At 39.6% G+C, this 12,722-nt stretch overlaps 1 protein-coding gene across 1 annotated transcript in view; it reads left to right on the top strand.

The window, feature by feature from the left end:
- Positions 1-216: 216 nt before the first annotated feature.
- CHIC2 (cysteine rich hydrophobic domain 2) overlaps positions 217-12,722 on the top strand; it is a 29,081-nt gene continuing 16,575 nt past the window's right edge. Inside the window, exons 1-3 of the mRNA XM_054066005.1 lie at positions 217-549; positions 7,057-7,111; positions 7,243-7,398. Coding sequence (XP_053921980.1) covers positions 431-549; positions 7,057-7,111; positions 7,243-7,398 — 330 coding nt within the window. The 5' untranslated portion in view covers positions 217-430. The remainder of the gene's footprint in view (positions 550-7,056; positions 7,112-7,242; positions 7,399-12,722) is intronic.

Raw genomic sequence — 12,722 nt, 5'->3', positions numbered from 1 at the left:
TTCCTTCCTTCATCACAAAACCCCCCATCCGGCTCCGACAAACCAAACCAGCCCCAGTGAAAGGAGCCCCGGGCGCCGGCGGCCACGCGGGGAACGCGCGCGGAAAACGCTGGGAACGCGCGCGCACGCGCGCCCCTCGCGCCGAGGCGGTGGCGCGGCGGGTGGGCGGGGCGCGCGCCCCGCGGCCGGATGTTGTTGTTGTTGTTCCTGCCCCGCCCCTCGCCCCCTCCACCCCGCGGAGGGTGACGGGCGCTTCCTCGCCCGGAGACGCCGCTTCAGCTGCAGCCGTCGCAGCCTCCTCGCCGCGGCTCAGCCGCTCGCCCTCCCCGGCACCGGGGAGTCCCCGCCGGTCCCCTTTCGCCGACCCCCGCGGCCGCATCGCCCCGGCTCCTCTCTCTCTTTCTGTCTCGGCGTCCGCCCCGGCCCGGCCATGGCGGACTTTGACGAGATCTACGAGGAGGAGGAGGACGAGGAGCGGGCGCTGGAGGAGCAGCTCCTCAAGTATTCCCCAGACCCGGTGGTGGTGCGCGGCTCGGGCCATGTCACCGTGTAAGGGCCGCGCTGGGGCCTGCGCGGGCGGGGCGGGCGGGGGAGGCCCGGGCGGCGGGGAGCGCCGAACCCTTCTGCTCCCCCTTTCTCCGGGGCTGCCAGGGGGGCTCTCGGCCGCCTGGGACTGGCTGCGGGCGCCAAGCTCTAACGAGGCGCCGGGGAGGCGAGGCTGGCTGGGTTGCGAGTGGCAGGGGAATGTAAAGTGTTTGTCTAAAGTGGTGAGCTGTCAGGAAGCGAGGTGCCAGGTGCCTGTGTTCCTCTACAACAGGTATGTGCCAACACATGACCAGCTGGGTTATTGCTTAGGGTCGTTTATGTATCTGATACCCACTCCCATTTAACTTGTGGTCGCTCATATAGCTCTGAGGACTTCTAAGAAAGAAAAGGTGTCTGTGCATCACAAGTCGTGAAGTCATCTTCAGTTGTAACTGTGTTTAACATCGGAGTGACTGTGAGTTTTGTTTTGTGAATGTTTGGTATCTCTGACAGTCTAGCGACCTGACGGTGATTTACTGTGGTACTTCTCAGTGCTGTAACAGATGGGAGTGTCTTTCCTTCAGTCAGTTCTGTCAGGCTTACTCTACTGAAGTGTTGTGGTTGTCAGTTATGATATGCAGTTTCAGAGGCTGAAATGTCAACCTAGAGACAAAACAGCGGTGCAGACTTTTCTTATTATTCACTGTTCAACAGGACTAGACTTGAAATTAGAAGTGTAAAAGTTAAAGATACTGTCATCTATTGCTCTGAGTCTTGTGAACTGTACTGATTTCACTACAATTCTAACACACTAACCATTCCAGAAATCTGGAGTTAAATTTAGAATATTTTTGTGGCGCTTTAGTACATTACTGCTTTGATATTTGGTTGATGTGAAGTAATACTAATAACAGTGCAGTTTGCTGTCTGGTTAAAAACAGGAAATAAGGCATACTAGACAGAGAGATTTGGAGAGCTGGAAGGACGTGAATGGGCAGGAGGGTGAGGAGGCTCTCTAATGGAACGGAAGCGCATAGCTCAAGTGTTAAGCGTATGACTATTAGGAGCAAAAGTTGTTACCATCTACTAACTTCTCTGAAAACAAGCTGATAGCATTAGCCTGTTTCTGGTACACAGATCAAAATCACAGTTAGATAGTTGTCTTATTGGTAAATGCGAAAGTATAAAGAGCTGAAATGGAGGCACATGCTTGTTTCCTCTCCAATACTGGAAAGTAAATTGTGTGAGACAAGATCAAGGCCCATTAGTGGAATTGTGAGGAAGCTTACATAGCATGTCTATGACTAGTAATGGTGTTGTGGCTGAAGAAGGATAGTTGCCTCATTAATTGTTCATTAATGGTCACTAGCTTGTTACTACTTTAAAGTCTTCCTGAAAAATATTATTTCTTTAGGTTTTGCATGAGCAGTGAAATAGGAACACGTACTTCCGAAATTAGGCAGTTGATCTTCATCTACTTTCTTTGTTACACCAGGTGTGAACAGTTTAGTGAATAGCATCAGCCACTTTTACCTTTTTACAGCCTGTAACTCTTTTGTTATTGATTGAGAAGCTTATTAAAAGTTAGATCACTGCTAGAACATTCACTTAGTGGCTTTAAGGAATTGATCAAGCCCTACATACGTAATTAATTTGCCTTGCCCAGTGTACAGACATGTTTGCACTTTGAAGGTCTGACAAAAATTATCAGCAGCTAAACAGTTACTGGATTGATCTGTCCCTGGCTCTGCAGTTTAAAGAGTTGCTGACTGCTTCTGCTGTGTGTGTTTAAACAGAAGCTCTCTTTTCATAGTCTATTGTTATATCCTCTGTGATATTACATAGGAGTCATAATGTTGAGTTTGAAATATGTCATTTCCATGACTACAGATAAATGTCAGAAAGGCATTTACTATTACTTTATTTCATCCAACAGACAATGGAATTGTGAGATACTCCTTTCTAAGCTGAGTAGTTTAAAGCGATTAAAAGAAAGCAGGTAAATACCCAGTATGAAGACCATGTCTTTCCAGGGTGTGGGGCTTTTGTTTAGCACTAAAAGTTGTCTTCTTAAGCTCCCTGTTTGGAGCATACTGGACACAGTTCTAAAACTCCATTTTATTTTTAATGTTTTTTAAATATTGAGTTAAATTGTTTTGTCACCAGCAGTTTAAATAGCTTCGTAGTCAGGAGTAATTGTTTGACCTGATCTCTGATTACTTGAGGTGATCTTTTCTATGGGCAAGAAACCTGAAGGCTGAGAAAATACAGAACTTTATTTACAACTGAATTGAAAGTCCAAGGTATTTTCCACTTGTTCCTAAAATCATATTAGGATAGAAAGAGAGGTACATGAGTCACAAAGAGAGGATTTGTGATATGTGTCTGTTTTTCTTGGTGACTCTTCCTGTGCCTTCCTGTTCCCCAACCATTTGAGACATGTGCCTTACATATGTCACACTGTATTAGCTAGTAAAAGTTGGATTTACTAGACTTGAAGTGCTGGAATGATGGAGAGTCATTGTGACTTGCTAGTGAATGTCTTTCTGTGCTGTTTGTCTTCTTAGTACATTGTGTGTTGAGGCAGGGTAACTGTTTGGAGGGAACCCCCCCCCCCCCTCACAAAATGTATTTCCACACAAGTCAATTTATTTAATATTAAACTTAAGTCTGCTTATGTATTTTTGAACCTTACTCTTTTTGAAGGACATACAAGTGAAAATATGGCTATGTGAGAATTAGGGATGGGGAGTGTTAAGATTTACAGTATTGTAAAGGTTGTGAACATGTGGAACTAACGAGTCTGTTTGACAGCAATGAAAAAAATGGTTTACTGTCCCTGTGAAAGGGAACAAAGAGGAAGTGGATAACGTGTGTCAGTTTTGTGTTTTAGGAAGATCTGAGCTTCAGGATGAGGAAAAAATTGCAGGTTGACTGTGTCTTATACTATAAACTACTATGCTTTGAAGTTCCCACCTCTCACCATTTCTTTCTCCGCTGTACACAAAGGGCAGGAACTCAGATGAGTCATGTTCAAGAAATACTTTATCAGGTTCCAAGACTGTTAAAGGAAATACTCCTACATGAGGTGAGAAGATGTGATGTAGAATGGGAAGGACATAGAGCAAGCAGAGAAGAGTACATGTCACTGAAGATGAAGTATTGTACAGCAGAGATCTAGTGATATATGAGGACAGCTGTCTAAGACAATGCATTTCCAAAATATTGATTTCCGATGTTTGATTTTAAGATGCTTTTTGCTGTGTTTTTTTGGTCAGTTGTCTTTTTGCTGTTGTGTCGCTGCTGTGTCTTTACAGTGAACACGTAGTAGTGTTCTGTGGAGTTTCTATTATTTTAATTTCCTAATTGCAGCATGCAGTCAAGGGTAATAATACTGAGATTATATAATTAATTGCCAAAGATTTTAATGTATGGAGTCTCCCTTTTTTACTACCTGCGTATTGTAACAAAAGTGTAAGATGGAAAGCTCCGGATGATGTTGATAGCTGACTGAATTAGCATTGGTGTTCTAGTTTCACCACCCCACCATATATTGAACATTTCCACATGCCATGAGTATGGAGTCTGTCTCATTTGCTTATAACTTCTCCAAAGTGTAACTGTATAGATCAGAGGTTTCTGTGCCTCACTCTGCCCCAGGACGTTTGTAAATTCAGATATCTAGAACTTTGCAAGTACAAGTGTCTGTCAGGCATGGATTTTGTGATGTGCATGGATATTTGCTTGCGTTTGATGAAGCTGTCAACATCTGAATACTTTTGGATCATGCGTTCATGAAAAAGAAGCCTTGTTTCTGTCCTGCTAAGTTACCAGCCTACCTTTAGCATGAGATTAAAAAGGGCTTTCCATGCAATTATACCTTTCTGTGGCTTAACTGAGAGCACAGAGATTTCTTTGTGCCTTTAACTTACATTCTTATGTCTCCGAGTAAAGGGCTTCCCTCACATGTGTTTGGGCAGAGGGACAGCTGAAATACTGTCTTATCTCTTGATCTGGGGGTTGGCTTTGTTTTAGCTCTTGCAATAAGAGTTGCTTTGGATTGAATTATCCTTGTAGTTGGCCACTCCCTTATTGCTCAAATTTATATTTATTTCCATTATTCATACTAAATATCTTCTGGATATTGAAGCATCAAGTATGGAAAGGTCATTCTTTGAAGAGACATCTCTTTAGACGTTGGTCTTTGGTGCTGATTTGATGAATTAATTTTGTAGCAAGTCTGATGGCAACTTTGTATCTTGAAGTCCTTTTCCTGGCTTGTCTCTTTATGAAATGTGTAAGGGTCCGAGGGTTTTCTCAGGCTTTGGTTTCCACTTCAACCTATTGGCAATTTTAAGTAGTTTAACTGATAGGGCATGACACTTCTTTCTGATATTTACTTAACTTTTGCCTCAGCACTTGATTTCACTCAGGATTTTGGGTAAAGGGTGAATAGTCCTCCTCTCAACAGAGCATTCAACAGGGTGGTAGAGGTGTGTTTCCAGTAAGTGTGGGTTTTCTTTGTTCTGTGTGAAATGATAAACTTTCCATATATTTCTCTCGTTAACAATTTTCATTTGTTACCTCATCAGTTTTGAGGGATTAGTAGGAGCTGCAGAAGTACTATCCTAACTACAAATACTCAAATATGATAGGTAATTTATGTGTACGGTCTTTGCGGACACCTTATTGCAGCCTTTCAATACATTATGGAGGCTTATAGGAAAGATGGAGAAAGACTTTTTGCCAGGCCTTGTAGTGACAGGACAAGGGACAATGGTTTTGAACAGAAAGAGTGTAGATTTAGGTTGCATATAAGGAAGATTTCTTACCAGGGCCTCACCATCCTCACTGTATAGGTGGCCCAGAGAAGTGGATGCTACATTATTGGAAGTGTTCAAGGTCTAGTTGGACAGGGCTTTGAACAGTGACAGGCGGTTGGGCTAGGTGATCTTTGTTACCAACTTAAGTCTTTGTGCGTTTCGATGATTCTACTGCCTGCAGTCAATGATAGGGAAATGACTTATTTACTTTTTCTCAAGACCATATTTAAAAATCACCTACAGCATCAAATTCATAAGCTATCTAGCTCAGTGTGTGGTTGCATACTGTGGCAACAGGCATTCCTACTTACGAGTTGTATGCATGTCTGTCTGTTCCTAGTGTCTGTTCTCCTTTCTGACATCTCTAGTTGTGTGGGGCGATGTGTACTTCAGCATCTTCTTTCCTTTAGTGTCTGTAAGGGAACTTGTGTAATCACATACGCACAGTTTAGCTTTCCCAAGAATCATCTCCTCTTATATACCTGTGCAGAAGCTCATCTGCCACCTTATGTCCGCTGGGTTTTGTGAGGCCTTTCCACCATTGGTACAGCACTTAATTGCCCATTTGAGTACTTGTACGAAGTTGTTTTCCATCGGCATCCAGATCATTCAGTTCAGTAAGAGAACATAAACCAACCTGAGAAATGCTTAGCTGCTCAATAAACATACTGTCAAAGCAAATTAGGTCTTTAAATTCTTCAACTGAAAAGACTTGGGTAAGATTTTCTGCGCCCTACTGAGCTGTGTGAGATAGATCTTGCCTCCAGTATTCAAGTCTTGAGTGCTTTAATTTCTGATTTGTGGTGTTTGTTGTATGCAGTAGTAAGAATCCTTTTATTTACATTCAGAAGTTTATTAATGACAGATGAAATTCTACACTGCTGTTTACCAAATTAGTAGCCATACTGTTTTATTAATGGCTTTGTTAGACTGTATAGTCCCTATTAGAAGTTATTGCCCAGACTGGGTGCCAGAGAATATTCAATTTTTCTTTGAGATTTATCCATTTCTGAAGCCAACCAGCCAGCCTTAAGATAGAAACCATTTTTTTTATAGACAGGGTGAAACTTCTGATCATTAGATTTTCTGAAACCCAGAATCGTCAGTAACATCATTCCATCTCAGACTCCTTCATGGCTTTACATTTGCAATTGGTATGTTTCTTTCAAATTAGGTAGCATTTAAATAATGTTTTGTTAGGTAGTATTTTGTGTTCTGAAACTTGCTAGCGTACGTTTTTCTGAACAGACAAGCTGGTACTGATTATACTTCGAACAGTTATTTAGCATGGCCTGAGTGGAGTAGCACTGGATGAGGTTTTCTTCAAGATAGAACTGTACTGGTGGAGGCGGGGAGGGTAGGGCGGGGGTGGTAATTCAAACTGTAGCATTACGTTACTTTCTCCCCCCTTTAGTACTTCTCTTCACTTTTCACACTTGCCATTATTGCTTATAAAGATTTTGCTGAGTTTGGGGAATAGTCAACGGTATCAACAAAACTTCAAGAAGGGTCTGTAAGCATGGTGGATTTCAAACTGTACAGTGGTTTGTTAGGATAATTTGAGGAACTACTTTTCAGAGCAACTGTTTTTTCCTGAAATTAATACCTTTCTGGTATGAACGCTGAGAGTGTTGTGAGGTGCTTGCAAATTGTGGCATGAATTTGAATTATTTATAATTTTGGTATGCTCTTTATTTTGTTTTTGCAGGTTTGGACTAAGCAACAAATTTGAAGCGGAATTTCCTTCATCTTTAACTGGAAAGGCAAGTATCTGTGTGTAAGAGTTTGGAATTAGAGTTAAGTTTTTATTATGAAAACAAAGGTTCAAGATGTAGTCCATTCTAAAGGAAATAAAGTGCAGTGCTGTGGTGCTAAATATTTTTTTTTCTTGTAGGTTGCACCTGAAGAATTTAAAGCCAGCATCAGTCGCGTTAACAGTTGTCTTAAGAAGAACCTTCCAGTTAATGTGCGATGGCTACTTTGTGGATGCCTTTGCTGCTGCTGCACTTTAGGTTGTAGTATGTGGCCAGTTGTCTGCCTCAGTAAAAGAGTAAGTTGAACTATTCTTACGATTTTTGATAGGTATAATAGTACAGAGTTTGTTTTCATTCTGTTTTTATCTTCGCCACCATTAAAACGCGTATGCTAGCACTTTAATCAGTTTGATTTCATACATTTTGTATTGTCTATTGTACTAGTTAAAGTTACAACAGATACCAGAGTTTTGAACTTATAACGCAGTAGCAGTAGTATAACTGAGTGTCTCTGCTAGTCATGTACCGTACAGCACTTATTATTACTGAATTAACTTTCAGCGTCCTGTTTTAATAGCTACACCTCTGTGATACACTGTTTGGGATTATCAAAACTGGGCAGTTTGTTTTGAGGAGTTTCAGATTACACTGTGACCCCAATAGGCATGCTTTATTGAAAAAGGCAGTTTTTTTAGAAAACAGTAATTGATTTTTCTTTTTAAAATTTCCTCCCAAACTGTAGATGAGTGAGTTTATTCTTTTACATTAAGAACTAGAAAATAGTGGTTTGTCTGTGTGCACTTCGCACTTAGTGTATTTTTCACAACAGAATATCACTGCTTGTGCCTCTTTTTCACTTTCCTCGGTGCAGTATATTGGGCTACCCTCTCATCTTTTCTCTTTTCATGTGTGTAAAAATTGGGTTTGGCTAGTCCTGTTTTGCTACTTCGCAAGAAGTGTCTGTGCCTCCTCACCTCTCCCATTAGTACTGTTTGTCTTTCCATTTTATGGCAAGGCTTGTGTATATGATGTCTTGTGTAATACCTCTTAATGCTACAAGTTGTGTGCAATTTGGTGCACTGAACATCATGATTTTCTTTATCGAAGTCCTTATTTGGGTCAGTAAATCAAGGCATTCTGAAAAAAAATTATAGGATGAACAATAATCATAACAAAACCTGTACGGATTTTTGTATCATCTAACTTTGTGTTAAGTTCTTAATGCTTAGTCCCTTTGAGAAATTACTGGCTGGTTTTAATAACACAAAATAAGAGAAAACCCAGTTCTTCCTGTATTTAAGCTGTCACAAACTAATAAGGTTCCTGTAGCTTAATTGTATATACATATCCTGAAAGTCTAATACAAGAAATGACAATTTCCTGATTTCTTCAACAGGTGAGTTAGTGGCTTAACTTGCTTTCAGTGAAGGCCTAGCTCTGTCTCTTACAAACACAGGGAAGTCTTGCATTGCTACTGTCCACGTTTAACTTCTAAAGGAGAAAGCTTCTGATGCTCTTTAGTTTGTAGAGTTTTTCTTATATAATGTGGTGGTGTAGCAGGAAATGGTAGCAGAGTGTAACATAGAAGGGGCTGATGCCACAAGCCATCATCTTCTATACGGAGGCCTTTTAATCTATTACCAGAAGTCACAAATAATCAACTTTGTATATTTTGTTAAAAAAAGCCAGAAAAAAGGAAAGGGCGTGTAGCCTCTGGGGCCAGTAAACAGAGTGTGAAGTTGCGGAAGGAGGTTCTGTGTGCGAACTTGATGAAGCAAAAGTAAAGAAGTAAGTTTGTGTGGGTTAGGAGTCAAGGTAAGCTCCCTTCCAGAAGCAGAAATCTGAGAAAAAGTACGTGGATAGTCTGTTCAGAGGAGGCTGGAAAGAGATTGGTGGCATCATTGCTTCTGGAATATACGGACTGTATAAAGACAGAAGAATCGCAGAAAGAGCTGGAGCAAGGACTGAAACCTGGGGCTGAAGTTCTGAAAGTCATTACAGAGGTGTGGCCCATACTGTCAGTAAATGTTTCATTTTTCCTGTTAAAGCTGGTACCAGGAGACATTTAAGGATCTTCACACCTCCTGCACTTAATGTTGGGTGACTTGGACTCAAGCATTGGTGAATGCATTAGTGAAACAGAGGTTAGGACACAGCTGCCTAAGCACAGTATCTCCTGCACAGTGGCATTAGACACTGATGTCACTGAATACCTGTGTTTAGGCAGTTTGTTTATTCCTCCTGAATGAAAATCATTTAAGTCAATCTGGAGATTTCAGATCTTGTGATGACATCGTTTGTCCATGTCAGCTCAGCAAATGGATGCCTGCTTTGAGGGTTATCTGTCAGACAGAGATCACAGACCTTTGTGTGTGTTTGACATCTGGAGAGTATGATATAGAGAAGAATTAATTAACTTGTATTCTTAAAGACAAGCTAAAAGAGACAAGAGTACTTTGCCAAATGATGACTCTTAATCCTGGACCTGTCTGCAAAAGACTTTCTCTGGTAGAGGTATTAAGAAGGATAGCTGTATATTTCCAAGGACGTATTTGCGAATTCTAGTGTAGGAAACAAGCCAAAGAATTTATGATTATTCTAGTCGGGGCTAGTACTCACAGATGAGCCGTGAAAAGTTACTGCCACTTCAGTTGCTTCTATAAGTGTGGGTGGATTCAACTTTAGTTCTTGGTAGACCCAGATCAGGAAAGTACAGAGTGATTTTGATGCTTAAATCTCTATTACCTGGAATTACGTGTTTTGTACCATTTAGGATCTCAGTAGTGAATTGCATTTACAGACTTGTGAGGTTTGTCTTATATGCAGGACTTCCCATCAGTTTATGTCCAAGTGCTATGACAAGTGTGTGAAACGAGTCGTATCTGTTTTCCTGGAAGTGGGGGAAGTGAGAGACAGTGCATGATTTGAATTGCCTGGAACTTCTCAGCAAATTAACAACGCTTATAAATACAACCTCATTCATCTAGGTTCCAATCTGTAATTTGCTCGGTAGATTCCATTAGAACTGTGGCAAGAAGCACCTTCATGTTTTCCCACAAAAAAAAAAAAAAGTTAATTCCCTAGACTATTTTGGTTTGCTGCTACTGCCACAAACTAGTGTTTTGCTGACATGTAACATACTAATTTTTTCAGTGTGAAGTAATCACTTACTTTTGAACTTGGTACTGCCGGTGTCTGGCTTTACTCTGTCTTGGAAGAGGGTTTTGTTGATCAAATGATCTTCTGTGCTTTGACTTCTTCAGATCAGCTTTCACTGGCCAGGCTCCAGTCCTGGGTATAGTCACAACAGCCAGGATTCACTTCTTGAGAAAACGGCACTCCAGGGTGACATTTGCCTGTTAATTCGCTTCAACTTTTAGATAAGATGGATTATTTCCCATAGACACTAATAACGTAAAATAGTTATAAAAAATGAACAATAAATAAAAGGTTGCTTATTTTATAGTACCTGTACTTCTCTGAGAAGTGTTGCCCAGAGAACTTTGCTAATTCAGCCCTGTCTCAAGCGATTCCAAGTGAAAAGACAGTTACTTAGAACTGGCCTGTATTACATCCTTTGCTGCACCCATCACAAAAGACTCTTAAGACCATATAATTAGATAGTATGATTTCTGAAAGCAGGACGGTAGTGTTCCTATGTAGAACTGAAATTTGTATAGAACATGTTTTAATTGCACAATAAAAATATACCAGTCTTCATCTTTGCCCTGTTCTACTGAAATAAGACTAACAAATGTTTTATTGAATTGCATATACAGTAAGCTAATTCTCAAGTTAATGATTTTATTAAATGTAACAACATTTTTTAGTATACAATTGCTTACTTTTAATACTTGCTTAGGGATATGGTTTAGTGGTGGAAAGGTATGGTTAGGCTAGAAAGGTCTTTTCCAACCTAGTGATTCTATGAATACAGAAGGGTAATTTTTCTCAGAATGACCAATTGAGCCTGTTTTAATGAGGCTGAATCAATCTACCATGCTCTTAAATTGCAGTTCTTTTTCAGAGAAACATTTTTTTAACATTCATGTAGGCAAAATAAAAGCTACAGCTTCATTCTTTGTGAAGTTTGACTAATTCTCTTAGACTTTCTCTGTGTTCTGTGTTTTTACTGCCTTTTATTCACTTAAAATTCTAATGCGGAAATGTTATCACAAATAACATTTATGTTACATATATATGTTATATATAATAAATATATGCATATAACAAATAACATATGTTATCACAAATTACTGTTGTCACAAAAGTAAACAAAGTTTTTGAAATGGCAGAGAATTTTTGGAAGTTTGTGTATAATGGGAATATATGCTTATTTTTGTGCAGTAAAATATGGGGTTGTCTCATTAAATCAGCTTCAAATGAGGAATTTATTATGTCACAGACATTTGTAAACTTATGTGTTATTATATCACTTTAATGTACTTCCATGCAATAAAAGCTAGTTTTGGAAGTTCTAGTATAGTTCTGTTTCCTTTCTTCTTTTGCATTGAGATATTTGAGAAAAAGTTTGCTACTCTTCACCAGTAGAATAGATGTTTAATTTGATTCAGTGTCTTATTGCCTCTCTCCCTTTATGTGGTATGGATTCTATTTTAATGAATAAAAGCCTTCAGAAAATGACAGGAAATACCGTCCCTCGTTTGCAGATCTATATTGTTGATGATCTCCAGCAGTTTTACTCATGGATTGTACCATACATTCTGGGACAAGTTCCAGATTGTACAAATGAACGTTAAGTCTTTAAGTAATCATTCTTTACATAAAAAGAATGACATAGTAGATAATTCAAAAAGCGCTACAGGCTAAGGTACCCATTTGAAGCCACTTTTTCATATGAATTGACAGTCATTTCATTATTAACCAGATGCTGTAGTTCCTGATGTGTGAGTAGGATAAATAATTTCAACAGAAATGGTAACAATAAAAGTAGATAGAATTGCAGTACTGCTAGATTTCTTAAAAGCTGGTATTGTATGTGTAAATTGTGTTTCAGAAGGTTCATGGGCTATCTCTTAAAATGAATAGAGTGAGATAGCTAAGAACTATCTGTACTAATACTTTCAAGAGCTACTTATTGTGAATTCAAACTAAGCTAGTGAATGCTGTTTAAGCCTCATCATAATTGTCACTTACATAGCAGTTTACATCTTCAGAGTGCTGTATAAACATAAGCTAATTACAACTTCCAAAGTATTGATTAAATGAAATATGTGGTGGAGGAGCTAGAATGAATTTTCTTAAATAGAGTAGTCTTGCTTGTCAGTGGATGACACTGATGTTAAAATACATAAGCTCAGTTTATTGAAGCTATGACTACATTAGGTTTATTTTCAAGACTGAAGAAAATATGTATTTTCCCCTCTGCCTAATGCCAGGGACTTCGCACTGGAGGTACTCTAATACTGCAATGTTTTTCCAAGCAGTTCCTCAAGGCAATTACATAAAACTGAAACTGGCTTGGTTTTGGAGTCTGTGTTGTGACAATTTAATTGTAATTCTGTTTGTAAGGATCTTTAAAATTGTAATGTATGCAGTATGTTTATCCTAACCAGAACACGTGTTCTCTATAGTGGCTCTAGTCAGTTTAGTAAAACTT

This window comes from Cuculus canorus, chromosome 4, assembly GCF_017976375.1.
Source record: "Cuculus canorus isolate bCucCan1 chromosome 4, bCucCan1.pri, whole genome shotgun sequence".
Classification (NCBI taxonomy): domain Eukaryota; kingdom Metazoa; phylum Chordata; class Aves; order Cuculiformes; family Cuculidae; genus Cuculus; species Cuculus canorus.
Note: the sequence above shows the minus strand (reverse complement) of the source record. Positions and strands in the feature narration are given on the sequence as shown.